At 42.5% G+C, this 27465-nt stretch overlaps 1 protein-coding gene across 1 annotated transcript in view; it reads left to right on the top strand.

The window, feature by feature from the left end:
* Window positions 1–27465, top strand: part of ABCC10 (ATP binding cassette subfamily C member 10) — a 1243619-nt gene that overhangs the window by 310817 nt on the left and 905337 nt on the right. Inside the window, exon 6 of the mRNA XM_044061090.1 lies at window positions 14193–14349. Coding sequence (XP_043917025.1) covers window positions 14193–14349 — 157 coding nt within the window. The remainder of the gene's footprint in view (window positions 1–14192; window positions 14350–27465) is intronic.

The following is a 27465-nucleotide window of genomic DNA, read 5'->3' as shown; positions in this document are numbered from 1 at the left end:
CCAGCTGGCCATCCTGGAGTCTATTTCCAACTCATCCATGAGTCTCATTGCACACTCAGCAGAAGGGATGACTAGAGCAGTGGGTTCCGGTGTTGCCATAAGGAGGCATGCCCGGATGCGCTTGTGTAAGTTTGCGTAGCCATTTAAGCCTTCATTCATCAATGCTTCCTTTGACGGATCATCCCTGTTTGGCCTGAAAGTCAGAGAGACCTTGGCCAGCTGTGAAAAAGATGGAAAAACCCTGTCTGCAGTGGGCGTACATTTTTTTTCTCCCCAGCAGTCCTACTCCAGGAATCAGAGGAGCAGAAGAATGTGGTTCAGGAAATCCTAATTTTCAGGACGCACGGGGTAGTGGCTCCCCTTGGGGCAGAAGGGGGAGCTCCAATGGAAGATGCCGACCTGACAGCAGAAATGGTCCACAAAATCAGGGGTCTAGAGATTCTTTCTCGGGAAACCCTACCAGCGTTCTTGAAGAGAAGCCCAACTCCTTGCCTCTAGAGGCAGTTGGAGGAGGATTATCCTTGAACTCACTAGCCTGGCGACAAATAACCACAGATACTTGGATGTGAAGGGTCATTACCAGCGGATACTACATTCCCTTCATTCTCATCCTAATAACAGTCAGAGAATCCCAGATGTTCCACCCAGTCAAAGGGATCAGGCAGCTCTGGAAATTCAAAAGCTACTAGAAAAAAGAGCCAACCAAAAAGTCCCACCAGACCAAATAAGATGCAGATTCTACTCAAGGTTCTTTTTGGTGCCAAAAAAGACCAGGGACTGGAGACCAGTTTTGGATCTCAGCCTGTTGAGCAAGTTTGTTCAGCAGGCAAAATTCTGGATGGTTATGGTTTATTCTGTTCTACCCTTCTTAAGGAAAGATGATTGAATGTGCTCTGTAGACCTCTAGGATGCATATTACCATATACAAATGGACAAGTGCTCCAGAAGGTTCCTCTGCTTCAGGCTAGGAGCCAGTCATTATCTATTCAGAGCTCTGCCTTTCGGTCTTACCACAGCCCCCATGGTGTTCACGAAGTGTATGGCAGCAGTAGTAGCTCACTTGAGACTGTACAGATTCTGAATGTTTCCATATTTAGACAACTGGCTCGTCACCACTCCCACCAGGCATCTACTAGAGCAGATGAGATTTTTTTCTACACACTTGAGCTCATCTAGATCTCTAACCAGTGACTGATTAACCTTTGCTGTGGTGTACCTATTGCCCGTGTTGGTGCTGACCACTTCTAGTATGTTTTCACCTCTCGTTAGGGAGGTTACCACCTGATACAGGCCATATGAGTTGATAAATTCCAGGAAGCGCTGGGCCTGGAAGTTAGTACTTGAGTAAGTTTCCCAGTTAATGGTAGGGTAGTTGACATCGACCAATGCCAGGGTGTGCATTAGGACTGTCATGTTTTCCACTGTCTCCAGGTAGGTGGAGTTGTGGTCCTGGGTCATGGAGGGTGATCTGAAGCAGGCCACAGTTTACATTGCAGTTGTGGCTGATATTAGCTGCACATGGATGATCTCAGAGGTATCATGCTGCCCCACTAACCTGGAGGTGTAGGTATCCCTGATGAATATGGATACACCCCCTCCATGTCTGTGTCAGTCCATGTTCTGTGGCTGAAATGTGTGGTATGGGTTGCAGTCTGGTAGTGCTGGTGTGCTCTCAGGAGCCTTAAGACAGGTCTCAGTTACTGCATAGATGTTGACATCCATCCTGAGGAGTGCTGTGAGTGCATGCATGTTGTGATTACAACCCCTGGTGTTGAGTAGCATAACCCTCATTTATTCTGCTATTGTGCTGTTTACAGAGCTGGTATTCACCTTTGAGACTCTCCTAAAAAGGCACCATGGGGGCGTCAATAGCCTTGGCCAGTATTCCAAAGCCTAAGGCTGACACATAAGCCGGTATGGTATTGTTGCATGCATGTTTCCCATCTGTGCTTGTTTCTCATCTCTCCTGTAGATAACCTACTGGTAAGGAATAGAAAGCCTTAAACTTATACAAGTCTTCTAGCTTCCAGGATATGCTTTTGTTATGACTAAGTCTCAGTGTTCTGTATGTTCTTGCAGTACTTAACTGTTTCCTGACTACATTGGTGATTTCTCACTGTATATTGTGATCTGAAAGTCTGTTTATTCACATATTATGGCTGTGATGGCCTGCACTTTAGAGGTTCACAGATAGCCTACTACCTATCTGCCCAAGGGCAATTAGAAGCATAGCTACAGTATGTTGGCTTTCTGTGACACAGAGGCAATCTAAAGGAATTGAAGTGTACACAAAACAAATGCAGCTCTGGTATTATAACTATTAATATTAACCTAATTCACCATAGAAGGGATGGTTGTTGTGTATGTGAAGATTGGGGTGGGGGAGGAATGATGGGTAATGAAATCATGCATCAAGGAGAGCCTAAGTCGGATGTTCAATAAGTTAACTGGAGGGGTATACATGGAGTATGGGGACAATATAAAAAGGACACAAAACAAGAACCTTTCTCATTCATAATACACCCTGACATATCACATTGCAACACCTAATTTCACAAACATATGAACATTAACATGTATCAGACATATGTGCACCAACTGATTGTCACATTTGTTTTCAGTAGTGAGGAATGCCTGTAGTAAAATGTATATTCTAAACACCACAATATTTGTATATATCTCAGATGCCTTAGTGATAAAGTCAGTGACTGTGGTGTTCATGGTCCCGGGTTCAAGACCTGCAAGGGCTGTTAAGTTATTTTGAGGGCCAGAATAAGGGCTGTTGGATGCAGGTGGATTAAAGCACTTTTAAGCAGTTGTAAGTGGGTCTCCATGGGTTTGCACGATGGTAAGCGGTGCTTAAACACGGTTAAAAGGAGAAGCACTTCACAGGTTTAACCTTTGCTTAACGTCGTGCAGACCATGGGCAAACCTGCTTACAGCCGCTTAAATGTGCGTTACTCACACTTTCCCTGCCAGTGCCTACTCTGAGAGGTAAAATAATAACACCTTCCAGAATTAGAACCCACAGCCATGTGCTCCATCCTCGGAGTAACTTGCCACTAAGCTACCTAAGTTGTACCTCTGCCAGTTGTGTATGCAGACAGGTTAAAACACAAAAGGGAGGAATGTGTTGAAATAGGACAACCCGCCATGTACCCAATGAAAGGTGTATACTTATATATATATATATATATATATATATATATATATATATATATATATATATATAGTGAGAGAGAGATAGAGACATGCAATATATACAGATCTACATATACATGTAGATATATAGATAGGTTAAAAACATCTACACATCTATGGAGGTACAGATAAACGTATGCAATAATATATATTATATATTATATCTATATACATATATACACACACACATATATATATATATATATATATATATATATATATATATATATATATATATATATATATATATATATATATATATATATTTTTTTTTTATATATATACATATATATATATATATATATATCACCAACACAACTGCAATGACTGCAAATATCTATGACAGAAGTACACAGGCAGCTTTCATTTAGCAAAACTTTATTATATTCCGATGTATTGCTAAAAGGATTCAAGGACTAACACTACCTGCATGCTATACAGGAAGCATTTAACAGTGCCTTAATGAATCAGCCTGCATTTACCATAGTATTAGTCCACTAAGGGATAGGCGTTCACAAAGGGAAAGAACACCCACACAAATATAGAAGTTGTATAAAGGGGTTCCTGCACACCTGCTATTGTGCCTCGTGGTTTTGGCGTCTTTTCAGGCTTGTTGGCTGTTGGTGAAGCACCCACCAAGAGGAGAAAACGCTGAGAGAAGAAAGGAGCCACTTTTGAGACTTTAAGTATTTTTCCTCTGTTTATTTGCTAAGTTTTTCTGCATAGCCGCCTATTTTGAGCATTTTCTGGCTTGTTAAATTTGATTTCTGCATTAGTAACTGTATTTAGAGCACAGCCTAGAGCTGTTTACTGAATTTCCTGTTTGCACTTATTTTTAAAATCGTTTTTTTCTCAAAACTTGCATTTTATCTGTCTTTGGCCTAGCACTCTTGTGTGGGGTCATTTACTGCACTGTTATAACTTGCTGATACTTGTTAACCTCTGCTATCTCTGAATAAACAAAAAAAAATCTTGCTTTTTTTCCCACTTTTCTGAGATTTAAAAAAGTTCATTTGCAGGCTTGCTGTTCTTGAACTGTTTGTAAGTTTCTGTGAGGCCATTTTTTGCTTGGGCTAAAGGAAAGTCTCTCTGTTGATCAGTGGCAGTGAAAAACATTGAGCAGCCTGTCTGCCCCTGTGGGAGTGGTTACTGACTTGAAACTGTAGTTTTATTGGCCATTCTGGGTCAATTCCAAAACTCCTTAATCTTCCTCTCTTAAAACCCTCTTTTGCGCGGTTTTGCGTGTTTTTGAGCATAGCACAACAACAGGCAGCGCCACCTAATTGGGTTTAAACTATTCCTGGCTCCACAAAGTCTGCTCTTCACTTTTTCCCTTAGAACTGCTCTATCTCTCAATTTAAACACCATATTCTCATTCTAAGGCTCTTCACTGGTCCAATTAAGTAATCCTACAAGTTAGCACTATTAAACCATAAGCACTACTTACTCTTATACTCTCTACGATTACCCTGTCCTCTGTTGGTCCGTCTTAAATTCAGTTTCCCTATTACTCTAGCATGTCCAAAGGTCAGTCAATGGTTTCCTCTCCAGTCCAGTTGGTGAATCTGGGAATTTTGAGGCAATGTTACAACTGTCTCATGTACACGGACAACCTTCTTCTCCTCCAAACAGGTTCAAATATATGTGAGAGATGCAACTATTTAGCCAAACTGGAGGCTGAGCTCTCTCATCTCAAAACTGGTGTAACCAGTCAGGAGGAGAAGGTAGCCTCACACAACACAATTCCAGTATCACATAGTCCCACCACATCAGCGAACCAAACACATAAATACACAAAAACATACTCGGAGGCTCTAAATAAAAATCTACCTAAGCAACAGAGACCTCCAAAGCAGACATCCAAGCAAACGCTACCTCAAAACAAAACACACACAACACATAACCCACAAAGTCAGTGTGCCAAGCAGCCACAGCCCTTAAGGCTGAATAACACACCTGATACTCTTGTTATAGGTGACTCTATTGTCAGACACACTGACGTCCCGCTCAACAGGCTGAATAAAGAGAAGGTCACAGTGAGCTGCCTGTCGGGCTAGGATCCGCCACATAACGCAAGCACTCAGGTCACTCCAAAGCAAATACAAATATGACTCAGTCATTGTACATGCTGGTGTGAATGACCTGAGACGTACCTCCCTGGACTACATGAAAAGAGACATAGAGGAGCTCTCTGATCATGTAGCCCAGACTGGTATGACCCTGACCTTGAGCAGCATCTTACCCTCACCTAGAATGATGCCACAGTACAAAGACAAAATGATCGATTTTAACAATTGGCTAAAATTTTGGTGTCATTCAAAGGGGATCCAGTGTCTGTCAGCCTGGGATGACATGCTCGACAAGCCACGTTGCTTCGCTTAGGGACGGCTTGCACCTGTCACCACTGGGCTTTCGGATATTGGCAAAGGCTCTTGCCACCCCATAGTGCCTTTATTAGGCAAGGCTCAAAAGTCAAACCCACCCCCATAGACAGCACAAGGAACAAGAAACTAAGGGTAATGCTGCTAAACGCCAGAAGTCTTAACCTCAAGATGCACGCACTCAAAGCTCTCCTCAGTATGGAGAACATCGATATCTGTGCAGTGACAGAAACCTGGTTCAAGGCTCCAGAGAGCACCCCAGCACTACCAGGCTATACCTCATATCATGCTTTTCGGCACCAAAACCCGGACCGAACCACAAAAGGAGGGGGAGTTTCCATATTTATCAAGGATATCCACACCTCCAGGTTAGTGGCATTGCACGAAATATCGGAGACCATCCATGTGCAACTAACAGTGGGCAAGACTGCTTTTCAGTTTATAGCATCCTACAGACCACCCTCTCAAAGTCAGGAATCCCATTCGGCTTTCCTGAAAACATTGGAGAACATGAAGATCTCTCCGAACGCCATTATATTGGGCGACTTCAACTACCCAAACATTGACTGGAAGCACTACTCAAGCCCCAGCACCTTAGCCCAAAGATTCCTGGAAATTATAAACTCAAATGCTATGGAACAACTAGTCACCACTCCCACAAGAGGGGACAGCATACTAGACCTGATCATTACCAACATGGGGACTCTATGCTCCACACCAGAAGTATATCCCTCATTGGTAAGATCAGACCATAAATTAATTTCACTGGATGTCCACATCCCGACCCCACCCCCAGCCCAGAAAACCACAGTGAAAAACTTCTCAGAAGCGAACTTCTCACTTCTCAAAATTGAAGTGGAATCCTTCAAGGCCCCAGGGCCAGTGGAAACTACAGCCCAAACTGCAGAATCCTATATAAATGCATTCTACGGACATCTCCAGGAATGCATGGATCATGCTATCCCAAACAAAACCAAGACCCAATCATCCAAAGGCAGGCCCAGTCTGGTGGACCCCTGCCATAAATAAACTGTACAACAGAAGGAGGAAGCTACTACATGATAGAGCAAAATCCCTAATAGGGAAGGCATCTCTGATCAGTACTAGCAAAAATTACAATCCCTCATAAAATCCTCCAAGGCCAGCTTCGAGAGAAAAATTGCACAGGACACCAAAGACAATCATAAGGCTTTTTCAGTTATGTTAGAAACCTGGGATGCAACTCCCAGACTTGTTCTGAGTTGATTCTAAACGACAAAAAATACACTGAACCCACAGACATCGCCAATATCCTGGCAGACAGGTTCAGTGCAAACTTCTCCACCCTCCCCAAAAGAGCAAATATCTATCCCGGCAGAGGGCTGCCTTCCAAACATCTCAGATGCTCAGGTGAAGGCTGCCCTCTCCAAAGCAAAAAACACTGCTTCCATGGGACCAGCTGGCGTCCCAGGTTGCGCCCTACATGAACTACAAGAGGAACTAATCCTCAAATAAAACAGCTATACAGTCTCAGCCTCACTACAGGATATGTGCCCACAGAATGGCGTGACAGCAACAGTGCTCCCACTCCCCAAAGGTGGAGCCTCTACGGACCCTGGAAACTTTTGCCCTTAAGCCTGACTAGCTTAGTCTGCAAGGCTATGGAGAGGATCATCATGGAGCTCATAAACAAAGACATTGGGGACCTACAGACACTAGATCCTACCCAGTCCGGCTTTGTCAAGGGCAGATCCTGCCTTTTGAACCTGGTTGACTTCTTTGAAACAGTCACCAAAGCCATAGATGAAGGGAAGGTAGCCCACACAGCCTATCTGGACCTTGCAAAGGCATTTGACACAATACCCCACTCGGGCATCATAGATAAGCTATCCAGCTTAAATATAAACCCCTATGTCACAAGATGGGTCGCAAACTGGCTCAAAGACAGAACCCACAGAGTGAGAGTTGCTGGAGCCATGTCAGACTCAAAACCGGTCACAAGTGGCGTCCCACAGGGTTCTGTCCTGGGACCACTCTTGTTCGGTATATACTTTTCCGAGGTACAGGCAAACGTGGGAGGACTATGGCCCACCAAGTTCGCAGACGACTGCAAACTGGGCGCCATAATCAACTCTCCAGCTGACACAAACATCCTTCAAAAAGGTCTCACAGAGACAGATAACTGGTGCCAGCGCCATGGTTTAAAGCTAAATGCCAAAAAATGTATAGTCATACCCTTTGGCAAAAACAATGTGCCCACAAATTACCACATCGGCGGAAACCCATTAAGTACAGAGAAAGTTATTAGGGACCTGGGGACCCAAGTTGATAGCAATCTCTCCTTTGAAAACCACATTGCCAAAGTGGTTAGAAAGACCTTCTACATAGCCCACCTCATCACAAAGCGTTTCACATCTAGATCAAGAGAGGTAATCGTGCCCCTTTATTCATCCCTCATCAGGCCCATCATAGAATACAATGCCCCTTTTGGGATGTACCTTACCCGACACCTGCAGCAATTAGAAAGACCCCAAAAGTATCTCACCAAGAGGATCAAGGGTCTCAAACAGATGCCATATACTGCTCGGTTAAAAAAAACTGCAGCTCTACTCAGTTGCATACCGCCTACTTCGAGGCGATCTATGCCTGACATACAAAGCTATGTCAAATCCAGAATTAATGGACATGCTCCACCTCAGTAAATCTAAATCCCTTAGAGCCACACGCTCGAGGGACTTGAACCTCAGCACAGAAATAAATAGAACTTGCTGGAGGGACAGGTTCATAACCCAGAGGCTCCCTTCGCTCTGAATAGAATTCCAGTTCATGTGAGGCAGAGCACCTCACTGAATCTCTTCAAGAAGAATCTCGATAAGTGGATGGGGGATCATAGGTTTGTCCCAGGGATTACTCCCGTGTCACTATTAGACAGAGGCACAGTAAACTAAACCTTAAAAAAGGGCACAGTATACTCAAATCAAGGGGTGGCGTAAGTCATACAGAATCGGGCTAGGCTTATAATTGCCCCAGGGCAGATAGCCTAGTATGAACCTATGAACCTGCATATGCTATGTACACCCACCAACATCTACCCCATAACTAAAATAATTACATCAATACATACTGTCATACAATAACCAGTTATTCAACTACTGTACAACATCTGCTAAAACCTTAACATACCTGGACACAGACACACTAACATGGCCCTATGTGAAATAGTTGTTGTTATACAATTGAACAGCTGCTGATGTTACAGGGTTTGTATGAACTAATCCCATTTCAGAGGGTTGAAAGGTTCATACACCAGGAAGTGTTACCGAGTACTGATTATCAGTACAGTATGATGCACATTAACACCAAATTAAAGATGTCTGGTAAGCACACTGTAAACCCCCTAACATTATATGCATAGCTATGCAGCCTTGAGCTGGTCAAACAACCTGGCCAGACTGAAACATATGCAGAAGTATTAGGTACAGACAAACACTGCACAAGTAGCAATTTTCAGAAATATAACAGCAGTACTCACATTTAGACTAAATCCTCTAGGCATTACTCCCAGATGGAGTGGAGAGGGCATTATCTGGGCAGAATAGTCCAAGGCTCTTGGTTCCTGATAGAGGTTGATTTGCATAGCAGTGTTCTGGAGTTGAGAGCAGTACTTCGAGTGTTGCAAGCCTTCCAAGCTGCCCTCCCTCTGGGAACTATTGCGATTTCAGTCAGACAGTATGTCAGTAGTCTGGTACATCAACCAACAGGGCAGAACCAAGTCTTACTTCATGTGTAGAGAATCTGTCAGAGTAAGGCAATTGGCGATCTCTTCCACCCATTTCCTGATAACAACACACCTCCCAGGAAGCTTGAACGTGATAGCAGACAAGCTGAGCAGATGCAACTTCCTGCCTCATGAGTGGTCTCTCAATCCCAGAGTGGAGAAGGAGGTTTTCTGTCACTGGGGCCAGCCTTGCTACAACCTGTTTGCATCACCCCTGAACAACAAGTGCAGCAGCTACTTTGTCCTAATTCCCCCTCAGGGGAATCCCATAGAGACACTTTCCTTCACTACTGGCCCTTAGGACTGCTGTGTGCCTTCCCCCCATTCCACTAATACCTCACTTCTTGAAGAAAGCCATCAGGTTGAAGAGCAAGGTGATCCTCATTGCTCCCTTCTGGCCTCGATGAGTCTGGTTCCCCTTTCTTTGGCCTCACCTAATTCACCATTCATAGACTCTGGACCCAGATCCGGACCTCCTGTCCCATCCACAGGGACTAGTTCACTCCAATCTCCAAAACATCAAGTTTAATGCTTGGTTCCTCCAATTCTGTCGATTGCCAGGCAAGATAACTTGTCCTTCCCAATCTGAAAAATTTTGTTGGCTTCCCATAAGCCTTACACCACGAAACCACAGTAAGTGGAAGAGATTTTCTCTTTGGGCACGCAACAATTGTATTGATCCACTCTCTGTACTGGTTGAAAAGGTGTTAGAATTTTTAGCTGTGCAGGGAGCTTCTTCTTCTACTATTGAAGTCCACCTAGCTGCTATTTCCAACTTTCATTACAGTTTCGAAGAGCACTCATTAATCTCTCATAGATTGTGCAAAGTGTTTATGAAAGGAACTTTGAGGTTAAAACCACCTTGTAAGGATCCTCTCGGTCTTTGGGATCTTAATACGTTTCTACAGTCTTTGGTCTGTTCTCCTTTTGAGCCAGCGGCTACTTATGACCTGAAGTTCCTTTCATCAAAGACCATTTTTCTGGTAGCCATTACATCTGCCAGAAGAATTTCGGAAATCCAAGCGTTATCTTCAAAACCTCCATATTTGATTTTTCATAAGAACAGGGTTTCACTAAGAACCAACCCATTTTTTCTTCCTAAGGTAGTATCTGAAACTAACATTAATCAATCTATTGATTTACCAGTCTTCTTCCCTAATTTTTCTAACAAGGGAGAATATTGTTTATTCTTGTTAGATGTTCACAGGCAATTGCGTTTTTATCTCAGCAGAACAAAGGAGTTTAGGAAGTTGGACCAGTTATTCGTCTCCTTTTCGAGTCCATCCATTGGTAAACCAGTTTCAAAGGTCACTTTATCTAAATGGTTAAGGGAATGCATAATTTTCATGTACAATAAGAAAATCGCCCAATTACCAGCACCAACGAGGGCACATTCTACAAGGACAATAGCCATGTCTGCTGTTTTTCACTCAAAGGCTTCCATGGATGAAATATGTGCAGCAGCAACCTGGGCTACTCCACATACCTTTATCACTTATTGCAAATTGGATCTGGTCTCCAGGGGAAGAGCATCCTTTGGCTCTGTGGTGCTCAGGAGTATTCTTCCATAAGGCCTCCCAAGATATAAGGTAGCTGGGGACTGTATGCCTTATGTCAAGGATAAGTGAAGATTGACAACATCAGATAAAGAAGTTATGTGCTTACCATAACGTTCCATCTGTATTGTCACTCTTCATTTATCCTTGACACCCCACCCACCATCCCCCTCCTTCAGGGTCCTTGGAGGATCGAACTCTAGTCCTGGTTATCTGTTATTTCATATATGATCTTGGACATAACCTTTACAATTGGAATAGGGCTGTTTTTCTTTATAGCTCCTTTATAGCTGCAAACTCGATTTGAGGTAATCTAGGGAGGGGCATTCTGGGTAGGGACCTGGCTCAAGAGTTTTTAGTTCTCACGATCTATTACAAGAGCAGAGCCGGTACTGAGGATCAGAACAGAGTCCCATACGTCAAGGATAAATGAAGATCGACAACACAGATGGAACGCTATGGTAAGTACATAACTTCTTTTTTCTAAGGTGTATCATCTGTGGTAGACACCTCACTCTTAAAAAGACTAAAGTGACAGTTGTTACCTAAATTTGGAATTCTTCCTTGGCCTGTAGTTAAGATTATTAGCCTGCTTAGTTTTCTTCAGTAAATCTTTACATGTCTTAGATCTGATTAACCCTTTCTCTAGCCTTAACCAAAAAGTGCCTAATGTAAGAGCTGACAGTACACCAGAATGATGGACAGACAGACTGCATGAATCAGGCAAGTAACAGAACAAAATTTGCTTTGCGTTTTCTTTCTATTCGGTACTCTTGAAGTTGAATTTAAAAGTAATGAAAACATTTATAATGGAGAAAAGTATGGAGAGTCTGATGCAGATATTCCTTAATTATCTTAGTAAAAATCACTATTCCCTTTGAGAAACTTTCATGATTTACTGGACCGTATTAATCTGGTTGCATCTGAATTAATGACATGTTTTAAACTTTGTTCTGCCTTTGAAATAATTACTGTTTACTTGCAGTTATAGTTCTGTGAAGGATTTATGAGTACCATCCTATCTGACAGAAGATAATTTACTAATTTCTCAGTAGGTTAGTACCAATATTACTTTTTATTTGCAGTTGTAGCTAAACAAATAATTTTTTGAGTTTCATGCCCTTAGTCTGAAGATAACATGTTCTCTAAAGATGAATGTTGCTTTGTATAAATAATCACATTTTTATCCTGTATGGTATTTATAGTTGACACTGAACTATTTTGTGTGCTTGATGATTGTTTATTGCCTGTAGAGGTCTAACCCAGTATTTTATTTTTTTTTTTGCATCTTAAAAGCACATAAAAATTGCTAAGATTTTTTATTTATTTATTTATTATTTATTTATTTATTTCAGTTTGTTAACTGGGAAAGCCCATTGGGCCAGGGTAGCCTCCAGACAGAAAGACAGTACAGCATATGAGAACGACAGTTTAACATTCAATATACAGCAAGGCAAGATTTTACATATCTTGAAATATATGAGCTGAGTCAATCACTTATAAGATATTAGTAAAAACAATAAATTTATGTTCATTTAATACACTACATGTATTTAGGCAAAGGAATTTTAGAGAGATGAAATGAAGCAGTGGCAGATATTAGAGTAGAATAGAATAGGGATATGTATCAGGAATCAGGTAGGATGGGTACAGGAGCACTCCCAGAGGGAGTAGAGGTGAGACTGGAGTAGGGTTTTAAAGGATGGTAGGTTAGGGGTATTTCTAATGTAAGGGGGAAGAGAGTTCCATAATCTGGCAAGGGAGAATGATAGTACATGTTGCCCTGGTGCGTGTAAAGGCTTGCAAAGTTCTAAGAGGCTCTGATTTGGGTTTCTAAGTGTTCTATGTGACTGGTGAAGCTTTAGAGAAGGGAAGAGTGGACAGTTAGAAGGTTTGAAAATTAGCTTGTGTGCTGTAGTTAGTTGAATGAAATTTAGGTAGCTTGGGAGTTCCAACCAATTTAGAGCATGTAGGGAGTTGCAATGGTGAGTACAGGATTTGGATCCTGTGGCAAACTCTGAAATTTTGTTATAACAGGAGGAAAGTTTAGATTTTAGGGATGATTGGAGGTTAGAGAGTAACGGAGCTCCATACAAAAGGGAGGGTAGGAGGTAGGTGGTAGATAGGAGTTGTCTAGAAGACAGAGAAAGGTAGCGCCTGTGTCGATAAAGTATACCAAGTTTTTGATGAGTCTTTTTAATATTGGTTTGTAGGTGGATATCAAATTTTAGTTGGTCATCGATAAGAACACCCAGAAGTTTTGTATGGGGAACTATTTCAGTAGTTGTTTTGTTTAGGCTAAGTATAGAGAAGGATGCTTTGTCAGCAGTATGTCTAGAAGGGGTAATTCATATTAAACATGTGCAGATCCAAACAGTAGTTCATTCTACTTATCCAAGTGAGATAAGAAAGCATGTTTTACCCAAACAATGACTATCAGAAGTAGTAGATTTAGGAGGACTCTTCAACAGCCATAAAGTACAGACCACACGTCTGCAAAATGTTTTAGCCTGGTTTATTCACTCCAGTAATAGGGCTTGTTTGGATGCTTTGCTCAGCCAGCACTTGTAAGCTTATGAATTTTTGACGTAACTTCCCCATAATTGTAATTTAATAGAAATTTTGGTCTTATGTGGGTAGGGTGATGAGCTTATATCCTAAGTTAAACCACATGTGATTTGTTCATGGTATAGTATAGTTTTGTGCCCATGTAAGCTTGAACTATTAGTCAGTTGGTTGAGGGCATCCCCAGCCTGTCTACTTAATAACGTTATGTTTGGGACTCAGTCTGATTAATTGCATACTGAAATACCTATGTGAATACAGAATAGTTATGAATGAGCTCTCTTAATAGTTGATGTGAGAGTGTCTTTGATTGTCTTAGTGAATGAATATGTTTCCAGACACCTTCTGCTCAGATGTTTTGAGTTTAAACATGTGCTTGTTCTTGATAATTTTTCTTTCTGCTTTTCAGTTAATGCAGATTGTCTACATTTCTCTTCTCTAAATCCAGCTGTGTTGTTCCTTATATACTGATAAGCAGGAAGGGAGCCAGAGATGGAGTCAATGGTCTAATTCCTGTGCAGTGAGAAGGACAAGAATATCAGTGATGTCCAGGGGCACTTATGGCCCAGAGAACAAAATCTGTAGAATATGCCATTTGTCAATGGACTTATGACTACATTATCTTATGTTAGAGTTTGAATAACATTTTCTGTGGTAAATTCTTATGTAACTGTATTTTAACAGTAATTAATTACGAATGACTGAAGATCAATACTTTTTTCTTTCCTGCAGGTTTTTACTGCCTTGGCATTGGTTGGCATGTTGATCCTTCCCTTAAATTGCTTTCCATGGGTGTTAAATGGAATTTTAGAGGCAAAAGTTTCTTTGGACAGAATCGAACGCTTCCTGCAGCTGCCAGACCAGGACATTCATTCCTACTACAGTATTGGTATGTTTAGGTGGCAGGGCTTCATGGGAGTTTTGGGGATCACAGGAGAGGGAGGGAGGAAAAGACAGACTTGAGAGAGAACTTATTTAATTCTGGTATTATTTACACTCTGCAGCCCTACACAAGTCCTATAACTTCTTTTTTGCTGCTGAATCATGCCTGGAAACATTTTAGTTACAATATTTTCCATTTTCTATCTCATCTTTTTTTTTTTACCTTTTCTTATAGTAGTAATATTGATAATAATTTTCTCAAATGATGCACATTTTTAGCCACTGCTAATGTACTATAAAGTATTGCATTATGTCAATAATTTGTAATCACGTGTATGTGATTAAATGCATGTTATTTATTGCATTAAGTTCTGTGCATTCCTTTCGTATTTCTTTATATCTGAATATCTGTGGACAGCACCTGAAGAAGTGCACATTTTTATGTTGATTCCGTACACCAGTGTAAGCCATTACTTCTTGCTGTTGTAGCTCATTTTTATGCAGAAATTCAAGAATTAGATTATTTGCTGGTGGTCTTGACTAGGTTTGGGCTGTGAATGGTGAATGATAATGAAGACATTTGAGAAGAGCTTTTTATACTGTTTACATGCAGCTGGTTATTATGTATTTGACTTGGTACATAGTATACGAAGCTTTGGCTCATCCGGTGCTGGGAATACGTAGCAAACCCTATTCACCTGGTTCGCAGTCATTGCTGCATCCTGCTGTGTCATAGAACCAGGCTAACAATCTTTCAGACATTGAATATTAAAAACCTTCTGCTATTTACAACACTGATTTCAGAATGATAGACATTTCTTTGTGTAATAATTTTCTTGACAGTTCATTTTGTCTGTCCTCTTTAACATCTTCCTCTGGAAAGGGCTGTTAGGACTCCTATTTGGAAATCTCTCTGGATATGTCTTTGAATATTTTACCAGTTCTAATGGTATCACCCATGCAGTCTCTGTATTCATCACAGTCTCAGTGATACATACGCCCGCATTTTTATTTACTGTACACGTAGTTTTATCGCACTGTGCATTTCAGTGCACAAATCTCCTATTTCATTTCTGTCCCTCCCCCTTCCCAGCAGTCACACTTTTCACATCTAGGTAATCTCTGAAAATTCCAAACATAAACAGTCACTTTCTCTGATCTAAATCACTTTGTTTCTTAGCTACTTCTCTTATTCTGTCTTCTTTCTTCATTGTTCATATTTACAGTACAACCATTGTTCATATTGTTGGTGCTTTTACTTTTTCTGTGCCTTGGGTCACTTTGCATGCTCTTTTGGATTTTCTCTTCAGCTTTTTTGAAACATCTGCCTCTCTGTTTTCTCTTTCACATCCTACAGTGTTATTCCTACATTTGCTTATACCTTCACATATTATCTTCCTTCAACTCTGAAACTCCAGTCCTTGTCACTACAGGCTATCACTGTATCATAACCCCCAGTCTGTACAGTGCTACTTACATCTGTTTCTTTAAGAATAATTTCCTATGCCACAACCCCCTGCTGCTTAAGCTAGGCATAAAATATAGACCGAAATATAAGTTGCTGTCCCTCTACCATTATCACTGACTCTGAAACTAACTGGGGATAGCCATCCTAACCCCCCGACCAACTCACCACTCACTGAATACAAATATACCACCCACAACAAATGAAGAAGCAATGTTTACATACTCCTTAAAGCACACAAGCTTAACAGCTCCTCCAAATTAACCTTAGAAGTATGGGTAATAAACTGTTAGATGTTAATGCTTGGTTAGTCTTTCACTCTGCAGACATCCTCGTAAATAGGATATAACTGAGAATAAGATAATTACTGCTGAGGATATGCAACCTGCATCTTAACTTTAAAAGAGCTCTTCCCATAATAGTATCATTACACAAGACAGCTCGCATACTTATTACGTGTATATACACATACAGACATACAATGTCTGTCCCCTAACCCTGACTCTAACCTTAAACACTTAGTCTCTCTCTCTCTCTCTCACACACACACACACACACACACACACACACACACACACACACACACACACACACACACACACACACTCACACACTCACACACAATTTCCTTACCTAACCCTTTCTGTAACCCTAACATACACATGCACACATTCACGCAAACACATACATAGCTAGCATACATCCTATTTACCTTTTTCAGCAAAACAAACATCTGATGAAACATTTGTTCTATAAACTGGATGTTTACGCAAACAATTCTGCACTTCTGGCTGCTGACATGGCACTCATATAAGAAAGGATGTGTGTGTGTGTGTGTGTATATATATATATATATGTGTGTGTGTGTGTGTATATATATATATATATATATATATATATATATATATATATATATATATATGTATGTATATGAGTCTACTTTTCTTTATCAAAATTACATAATCTCGAAAAATAAAAGTATCTTTTTTCCCACTATAGTGCGATTTTGCAGTTAGTATATTTAAGTAGCGGGAATGTGGGGGGCACAGGGGGGCTTGCCCCCCTGCAAAACTGTGTTTAAAATCTTTATTTTTTTTTATTTTGCCAATTCGGTGAATCGGCTTTCATGAAAGTGCACTTTTGCAGAAATAGTCTCGACCTTCTGTTTGTCGACATACTGTGATCTGATGTTCATAGGTTCATAGGTTGATACTAGGCTATCTGCCCTAGGGCATTTATAAGCCTAGCCAGAGTGTGTTTGGCTTTTGCTACCCTTTTAGATTAGTTGACTGTGCCTCTGTATAGTAGGTCACAGAAGATAGCCCTTTAAGGTTAGTTTACTGTGCCTCTGTCTAGTAGGGACACAGAAGAGATCCCAGGGGTAAACCTACGATCTCCCATCCACTCGTCAAAATTTCTATTGAAGAGGGTCATTGAGGGGCTCTGCCTAACATGGATTGGGATTTTGTTTCAGAGTGAGGGGAGCCTCTGGGATATGAATCTGTCCCTCCAGCATGTCCTATTTATTTCTGTGCTGAGGTTCAAGTCCCTGGAGCTTGTAGCTCTAAGGGATTTGGATTTCCTGAGGTGGAGCATGTCCATTAATTCTGGTTTGGACATGGCTTTATACGTCAGGCACAGATCGCCTCTGAGTTAGGCGGTAAGCAACTGAGTAGAGCTGGAGTTTCTTTAGCCTAACTGCATAGGGCATCTGTTTGAGTCCCTTGATCCTCTTGGTGAGGTTCTTTCGGGGTCTCTCCAGTTGGCAGGTGTTGGGTAAGGTACATCCCAAAAGGGGCATTGTATTCAATTATGGGCTTGATGAGTGATGAGTAGAGGGGCACAATGACCTCTCTTGATCTAGATGTGAACCCTTTCGTGATAAGGTGGGCTATATAGAAGGTCTTTCTAACCACTTTGGCAACGTGATTGTCAAAGGAGAGATTGCTATCTACTTGGGTCCCCAAATCCCTAATTGCTTCTTCCATACTTAATGGGTTACCACCTATGTGGTAATTTGTGGGCACTTTGTTTTTCCCAAAGGGGATGACTATGCACTTTTTGGCATTTAGCTTTAGGCCATGGCTCTGGCACCAGTTATCCGTCTCTGTGAGACCCTATTGGAGGATGCTTGTGACAGTCGGCGAGCCGATTATGGCACCCAGTTTGCCGTCATCTGCGAACTTGGTCAGCCATAGTCCTCCCATGTTAGCCTGTACCTCAGAGAAATATATACCGAACAAGAGAGGTCCCAGGACTGAGCCTTGTGGGACACCACTTGTAACTGGTTTAGAGTCTGACATGGCACCTGCAATTCTGACCATGTGGATTCTATCCCTGAGCCAGTTTGCAACCCATCTTGTGACATAGGGGTTGATATTTAAGCTGGTGAGCTTATTTATGATGCCCGAGTGGGGTATTGTGTCGAAGGCTTTTGCGAGGTCCAGGTAGGCTGTGTGGACTACCTTCCCTTCATCTATGGCCTTGGTGACTGTTTCAAAGAAGTCGACCAGGTTCAAGAGGCAAGATCTGCCCTTAACAAAGCCGAATTGGGTAGGAGCCAGTGTTTGGAGGTTCCCAATGTCTTTGTTTGAGTTCCATGATGATACGCTCCATAGCTTTGCAGACCAGGCTAGTCAGGCTTATAGGGCGATAGTTTCCGGGGTCCGTTGTGGCACCACCTTTGTGGAGTGGGACCACTGTTGCTGAACGCCATTCCTTGGGTACATATCCTGTAGTAAGGCTGAGATTGAACAGTGACTTTATGTTAGGGTTCAGTTCTTCTTGGAGCTCATGTAAGACGCCGCCCAGGACACCGTCCGGTCCCATTGATGCTGTGTTTTTTGCTTTGGAGAGGGCAGCTCTTACCTGTGCATCTGTGATGTCAGGGAGGCTGCACTCTGTTGGGATAGACATTTGCTCTTTTGGGGGGGAAGGGGGGGAGAAGTTTGCACTGAACCTGTCTGCCAGGATGTTGGCAATGTCTGTGGGCTCAGTGTATTTTTTGTCATTTGGCACTAACTCAGAGCATATCTGGGAGTTGCCACCCAGGTTCCTGACATAACTAAAGAAGGCCTTGTGATTATATTTAGCGTCTTGTGCAATTTTTCTTTCGAAGCTGGCCTTAGATAATTTTATGAGGGATCGTAATTTCTTGCTAGTACTGATCAGAGATGCCTTCCCTTTTTGGGATTTTGCTCTATCATGTAGTAGCTTCCTCCTTCTGTTGTGTAGCTTATTTATGGCTGGGGTCCACCAGACAGGTCTTCTACCTTTGGAGGAGTGAGTCTTGGTTTTATTTGGGATAGCACGATCCATGCATTCCTGTAGGTGTCCATAGAATGCATTTGTAAAGGATTCTGCAGTTTGGGCCATATTTTAAACTGGCCCGGGGGCTTTGAAGGATTCCACCTCGGTTTTGAGAAGTGTGAAGTTTGCTTTTGAAAAGTTCTTCACCGTGGTTTCTTTGGCTGGGGGTGGGGACGGGATATGGATGTCCAGTGAGATTAATTTATGGTCAGATCTTACCAATGAGGGGTATACCTCTGGTATGGAACATAGAGTCCCCATGTTGGTGATGATCAGGTCCAGTATGTTTTCCCCTCTTGTGGGAGTGGTAACTAGTTGTTCCATAGCATTTGAGTTTATAAATTCTAGAAACCATTGGGCGAGGGTGTTGGGGCTTGAGTAGTGCTCCCAGTTTATGTTTGGGTAGTTGAAGTCACCCAATATGATGGTGTTTGGAGAGACCTTCATATTATCCAGTGTTCTCAGGAAAGCTGAGTGGGGTTCCTGAGTTTGGGAGGGTGGTCTGTAGCAGGCTACAAACTAAAAGGCAGTTTTTCCCACTGTTAGTTGCACATGGATGGTCTCTAATGCTTCGTGCAGTGCCACTAACCTGGAGGTGTGGGTATTTTTGATGAATATGGATACTCCCCCTCCTTTTGTGGTTCGGTCCGAGTTTCGGGGCCGAAAAGCATGGTATGAGGTATAACCTGGTAGTGCTGAGGTGCTCTCGGGAGCCTTGAACCAGGTTTCTGTTACTGCACAGATATCGATATTCTCCATACTGAGGAGAGCCTCGAGTGCGTGCATCTTGAGATTTAGACTTCTGGCGTTGAGCAGCATTACCCTTAGTTTCTTTTTCCTTGTGTTGTCTATGGAGGTGGGTTTGTCTTTTGAGCCTTGCCTAAAAAAGGCACTATGGGGGTGGCAAGAGCCTTAGCCAATATTCGAAAGCCCAGGGGTGACAGTTGCAAGCCGTCCCTAGCGAAGCAATGTGGCTTGTCGAGCATGTTATCCCAGGCTGACAGACACCGGATCCCCTTTGAATGACACCAATACTTTAGCCAATTGTTAAAATTGATCATTTTGTCTTTATACTGTGGCATCATTCTTGGTGAGGGTAAGATGCTACTCAAGGTCAGGGTCATACCAGCCTGGGTTACATGATCAGAGAGCTCCTCTATGTCTCTTTTCATGTAGTCCAGGGAGGTACGTCTCAGGTCATTCACACCAGCATGGACAATGACGGAGTCATATTTGTGCTTGGTTTGGAGTGACCTGAGTGCTTGTGTTATGTGGCGGATCCTGGCACCCGACTTGCAGCTTACAGTGACCTTCTCCTTGTTCAGCCTGGTGAGAGGGACGTCAGTGTGTCTGACAATAGAGTCACCTATTACAAGTGTATTAGGTGTGTTGTTTAGCCTTAAGGGCTGTGACTGTGTGGCACACTGACTTTGTGAACTATGTGATACATGGGTATTGTTGTGGGGTAGCGGTTGCTTGGATGTCTGCTTTGGAGGTCTCTGCTGCTTGGGCAGATTTTTATTTAGAGCCTCCGAGTATGTTTTTGTGTGTTTATGTGTTTGATTTGCTGTTGCGATAGGTCTATGTGAGAATGGATTTGTGGTGTGTGTGGTTACCTTCTCGTCCTGACTGACTGCGCCAGTACTGGCTTGAGAGAGCTCAGCCTCCAATTTGGCTATATAGTTGCATCTCTCACATATATTTGAGCTTGTTGGGAGGAGGAAGGGTGGTCTGTGTACATAAGGCAGTTGTAACATTGCCTCAAGATTCCCAGATTCACCAGCTGGACTGGAGAGTAAACCCGAAACTGACTTTTGGACATGCCAGAATAGTATAAGGAACTACTTTTTGACTTTTGAAAAAGGACCAATAAGGAGCCAAGTACTTAAAGGGAGTATAAGAGGGTGTAGTGCTTTAGTTTATTAGTGCTTACTTATAAGATTACTTATACGAGCAACTGCAGGGCTTTAGAATGAAAATAGAGTGCTTACTTTGAGATTTAGAACAGTTCTAAGGGAAAAAGTGAAGAGCAGACTTTGTGGAGCTGGGAATAGTTTAAACCCCTTTAAGCGGCGCTGTCTGATGCTGCTCTCTGCGCAAAATCGTGCAAAACTGTGCAAATGCGGGTTTTAAAGCAGGGAAACTGAGAGAGATAGGAATTGACCCAAAACGGCCAATAAGCTACTAGTTTCAGGGCTGAGACCACTCCTCCAGGGACAGATAGGCTGCTCAAAGCTCCCCACTCTCACTGGTGAACAGAGAAGCTTCCTCCTATCCAAGTAAGGATATGGGCAACACAGGAAACTATACCACAGTCCGGAATTCAGCAAAACCTGAAATTTGGACTAATCTATTTCAGCAAAGGCGGGAAAAGAGAACATTTTTTTATTTTTCAGGAAACAGCATAAAAACGCACAGAAAACACTGTAAATGCTATAAACAGGCTAGCGCACTTTAGTGTGTAGCCTACAACAGTTATACAATACAAAAATGACTTAAATTGATATAAAACAAGTGCAAAAACTGTAAAAAGCAGAAGGCAAATGCAATTTAAACTTTTTAAAGCACAGATCAGTTAGAAATTCACTTTTTAGGTGGGAAAAGACAGTCGGAGCAAAAAAACAGAGAAAAAATACTTAAATCTGGAAAAGTCTCTCTTGGGTCTCTCTGTTGCCTGTATCACTCTGTAGGACACCACGAGGAGCTGTGCAGAGTTGTATACTGGCGCAAAACCGTGCAAATGCAGGTTTTAAAGCAGGGAAACTGAAAGAGATAGGAATTGACCCAAAATGGCCAATAAGCTACTAGTTTCAGGGCTGAGACCACTCCTCCAGGGACAGATAGGCTGCTCAAAGCTCCCCACTCTCACTGGTGAACAGAGAAGCTTCCTCCTATCCAAGTAAGGATATGGGCAACACAGGAAACTATACCACAGTCCGGAAGTCAGCAAAACCTGAAATCTGGACTAATCTAGTTCAGCAAAGGCGGGAAAAGAGAATTTTTTTTTTTCAGGAAACAGCAGAAAAACACACAGAAAACACTGTAATTGCTATAAACAGGCTAGCGCACTTTAGTGTGTAGCCTACAACAGTTATACAATACAAAAACAACTTAAATTGATAAAAAACAATTGCAAAAACTGTAAAAAGCAGAAGGCAAATGCAATTTAAACTTTTTAAAGCACAGATCAGTTAGAAATCCGCTTTTTAGGTGGGAAAAGGCAGTCGGAGCAAAAAAACAGAGAAAAAATACTTAAATCTGGAAAAGTCTCTCTTGGGTCTTTCTGTTGCCTGTATCACTCTGCAGGACACCACGAGGAGCTGTGCGGAGTTGTATACAATAACAAACTTTTTAAATTACAGATTCGCTAAAAAAACTGGCGTTTTAGGCGGAATTAGTTAAGACAGCAAGAAAAGCAGAAAAGTGATACTTAATCACTCCAAAGTCACTCTTTTGTCTCTCTGCTGCTGTAGACTCTGCAGAACACCTGGAAGGCACTTGCTGAGCGGAATACAAGTGTAAAAACTGTGCAAATGAGGTTTTTATAGCAGGGAAGTGAAAGAGATAGAAATTAGCCCAAAATGACCAATAAACTACTAACTTCTGGGCTGAAACCACTCCTCCAGGGACAGATAGGCTGCTCAAAGCTCCCCTCTCTCACAGGTAAACAGAGAAACTTCCTTCTATCTAAGTAAGGTAATGGCAACACAGTAACTTGTAACACAGCCCTGGATTCAGCAATAACCTGAAAACTGGACTATACTAGTTCAGAAAGGCGGGAAACACGTATATAATTTTTTTTTTGAGGAAATAGAGCAGATACAATCAAAATTAGCCCAAAAAGGCCAATAAGCTACTAACTTCTGGGCTGAAACCACTCCTCCAGGGACAAGATAGCCTGCTCAAAGCTCCCCTCTTTCACAGGTGAACAGAGAAACTTCCTTCTATCCATCTTTCACAGGTGAACAGAGAAACTTCCTTCTATCCAAGTAAGGTATGGCAACACAGAAACTTGTAACACAGCCCTGGATCCAGCAATAACATGAAAACTGGACTGTACTAGTTCAGAAAGGCGAGAGACAAGTGTATATATATTTTTTCCAGAAAATAGAGCAGATACAATCAAAACAACACTTTACCCAATTAACCAGTTAAAAAGTTTAAAACTGAGCCCTGTTCTAGCAGTCTTCAATCAGACAAGTTCTAACTGCACCGTCCTGCCACTAGGGTACAGAGAAACCTTCTCCAAAAAAGACGGCCTGTATCAGGGCACAAGTTATACAAACAAAGCTAGATCCAGCCGGCCTGAATCTAGTCTATGCTACAGCAAACAAGGCGTACCAATTTCAGAAAGAAACAGTTCAAGTAAGCATGCGCAATAAGCCTTTAACCAGAAATTCCCAGCTCAGAAGGGCAGAATCTAGCCTCTCCTCCCACAAGAGTGCAGACCACAAACCTTCTTAATGTAAAATAACTGGCCTGAAGCCCAAGTTCTTAACCCAGAACTAATACACTTTTAGAATAACAGACACTGAGCCTTCAATCAGCAGTTCCCAACTTAGAAGGATGTACGCTACCTGTCCTGCCACAACAGTGCAGACCACAAACCTTCTTAATGTAAAACAACTGGTTTGAAGCCCAAGTGCTTAAACCAAGGGCCTTAGAATAATGGTTACAATTTAGTCAGGCTACTAACAAGCAGTAATAAAGGCAGCAGAATAAATTCAATTGAGTACTTTTAAGAAGAGGCAAAAACAAAATAAGGTAATAAAGTAGGAAAAAACACAAATACAGTAAGGCAGATTTGGTTACAGCTCACTTGAGACGGAGGAAACAGAGCAGATTAAGATACTATAGGGGATTGCCCTTCCCAAGTGCTCTTTCTGTACAAGGCAGAGGAGATGGGACTGGTAGGAGTATCCAAAATAAAAATATGATCTCACTGTACTCAGTTGAGTGAGCAAATGAGATGGGTCCAGGAGAAGTGTGCAAAAAGAGATTTACAGCAGGGGCGGGGCAATTCCAAAGCCACCAAGATTAACACCACAACTAGAACAGGCAGGGGGGTTGGGAACTAACTGCAGAAAGACAGAGACACAATATTTAGTGACTCAGACACACAATATTTACTGACTCAAATCTTAAAATATACTTAAATCAGCTTGTGTCCAGTTGATATATGCAGACAAGTCTTAGTAGCCAGCAACTCGATTTAAAATGATTACTAGAAATGTAACCAACAAAGATTTTAATGGTAGCAGAAACCCCCAAGCTAAGTAGCACTAACAAAGGAATTTCAAAGTAGTCTAACAACTTTCAGTGAGCTCAGATAACTGCAGAGATACAGAGACACAGTATTTAGTGAATCAAAGACGCACAATATTTACTGACTCAAATCTTAAATAAGTGCAGAGAAAATATACTTAAATCAGCTTGTGTCCAGTTGATATATGCAGACAAGTCTCAGTAGCCAGCAACTCAATTTAATCTTCCTTCCATTCATCACTGATCGGTTCGGTTCCAAGCCCTCAGAACTGAGTCAGCCTAATACCAAGCTCGCGCCAGCCAAAAAACTCTTGAGGTAAGATTCTACCCACAATGCCCTTCTCCCTGTTAAATCAGATCTCGTTTGCCGCTTAGCTATAAAGCCACATTTCAGCCCTGCTCTCAGCTAAGTGGAAACTTTTTGATATGTTGTGGAAATATTTGTCTTTTTTTCTTGATATTTGTGACTTATATTCATTAATCTGTATATTTACAGTTAGATGTACACCTTTTTTCACTCCTGTTTGGCTTCAAGGTAAAGTACACTCTGGTCAGGTGTAAGCAGGACAGTAAGACCCTGTCTGCCGTAGGTCTATGTTTTTCCAAACCTCAACGTTCCTTTTCCAGGAACCAGAGGAGTGGGCAGATGTGGCACAAAAAAACCTCAGGGTCCTTTCTGTGCCACGTATGGTGATGAAACCCCCAGGGGTAGAGGAGGTATCAATTCTGGAAGATGCCCCTATCAAGGCAGAGGGGGTCCACGAAACCAAGGCCCCAGACACTCCTTCTCCGGGCAGCCTTACCAGCACTCCTGAAGAGCAGCCTGATTGCTTTCCTCTGGGAGCAGTCGAGGATCGTTTCTCTCTGCACCAAGCTGCCTGGCTCTTTATTACCACCGATCGTTGGGTGCAGAATATCATTACCAGAGGTTACACCATTCCCCTCATCACTTATCCAAAACTTCCAATGAAACTTCCTGACGTTCCACTCAGTCAGAGGGAAGAAACAGCCTCAGAAATAAAAAAGCTGTATCAAAAAAGAGTCATCCAACTAGTCCCACCAGACGACTGCAGATCCAGATTTTACTCAGGATTCTTTTTGGTGCCAAAAAAAGACAGGGGACTGGAGAACCATTTTGGATCTCAGCAGTTTGAACAAGTCGGTTGCCCAAACCAAATTCCGGATGGTCATGGTTCAGTCCATTCTCTCTTTTTTAAGGGAGCGCGATTGGATGTGCTCGATAGATCTCCGGGACGTGTCTTACCACATCAAAATGGACAAACACTCCAGGAATTTACTTCGCTTCCGGCTAGGAGCCAATCATTACCAGTTTTGTGCCTTGCCGTTCTGTCTCTCTGCAGCCCCCATAGTGTTCACAAAGTGCATGGCAGTGGTTACAGCTCACTTGAGACCGCAAGGATTCCAGGTGTTTCCATATTTGGATGATTGGCTCCTTACCGCCCCCACCAAGCATCTGATAACAGCCCTGCAATATACCCTTTCTCTGGCAGAAGTCTTGGGGATAACTGTGCTCTGGGAGAAATCCAACCTCACTTTTGGCCCAGCAGATAGAATTCATCTGAGCAGTCTTAGACACCCGATCCTGTCTGGTGTCACTCACAGACCCCAGAGTTTGAGGCTTCAGCTCCAGGTGATACTCTTTCAAAACAAAGTCTCACTGCGAGAGGTTCTTCATGTCCTAGGATCCATGGCAGCTTATATACCAATAGTGCCTCTTGCGAAACTGCACATGTAAATTCTCCAGTGGCTTCTCTCTCAGTGGTTCCCGAACCATCACACTCTGTTTTCAGATTCAGATAACCAACTGTTGCAAGCAGGACCTTCTTTGGTGGTTGAGGTCAGACACAGAACTTTGGAGCTGCCCATTCCAGTCTCCTCAGTCCAAGGCCATTGTGACCACGGATGATTCCCTGATAGGGTGGTTGGGCCATTTCCAGGGAAAGACGGTCCAAGGCGCATGGTCCATGTTAGAGGCCAATCTGCATATCAGTGTTCTAGAACTGAGAGAGGTGCTGTTAGTGTTGTAAGTATTCCATACAGTTTTTCCTTCTGGAATGATTGCAATTCAGTTAGACACTATGTCAGTAGTCTAGTATATCAATAAGCAAGGAGGATCCAAGTCCTACCCCCTGTGTCGAGAAGCCATGAGAATTTGGCAATGGGCGATAGCTTCCAACTACTTTCTGATAGCAATGCATATCCTGGGGAGCTCCAACGTGATTGCAGACAAGTTGAGCAAATGTATTCTCTTGCCCCACGAGGGGTCTCTCAATCCCGAAGTAGCGGCAGAAATTTTCAGCCATTTGGCCCAGCCTTACTGTGACCTCTTCGCCTCCCCATCCAACAGCAAACGCAGCAGCTATTTTGCCCTATTCCCCCCCAAAGGGGGAGTCCCTGAGGGATGCTCTGGTTCATGATTGGCACACAGGACTTTTCTATGCCTATCCCCCATTCCTCTGATTCCACAATTCATAAAGAAAGCTATTCGGTTGAAATGTAAAGTGATCCTCATGGCCCCCTTTTGGACTCGACAGGTTTGGGTTCCCCTTCCTTCGGCCTCATCTGTTATATCCATCCTGGATTCTGGACCCTCTTCCAGAACCGAATCTGTCCAGTGTCAAGCTGACAGCTTGGTTTCTCCACTTCCGTTAGTTACCAGGCAGGATGATCTCTCCTCACCTGTTCATGACATTATTCTGGCCTCTCATAAACGATCCACCAGAAGACTGTATCAGGACAAATGGAAAAGGTTCTCTGTTTGGTCAAAGGAAAAGATGCTAGATCCGTATTCAGCTCCAGTCACAGCGGTCTTACAATATCTAAGTTTTTTGAAGATGGAGCCGCAGCCTCTACCGTACGAGTACATCTGGTGGCGATTTCAAATTACCATAATGGACTTGATGGTACTCCTCTCATATCACTGCGTTTATGTAAAACTTTCCTCAAAGGATTTTCACACATTAGACCTCTAATCAGACAGCCTATAGAGCCATGGAACCTCACATTAGTTCTTCGGTCTTTGACTCACCCCCACCTTTGAACCCAGAGCAAAATGTGATCTCA

This window comes from Protopterus annectens, chromosome 1.part0, assembly GCF_019279795.1.
Source record: "Protopterus annectens isolate FY-2018-M chromosome 1.part0, PAN1.0, whole genome shotgun sequence".
NCBI classification, from domain to species: Eukaryota; Metazoa; Chordata; order Ceratodontiformes; family Protopteridae; genus Protopterus; species Protopterus annectens.
This window is presented reverse-complemented; position numbering and strand designations above follow the sequence as displayed.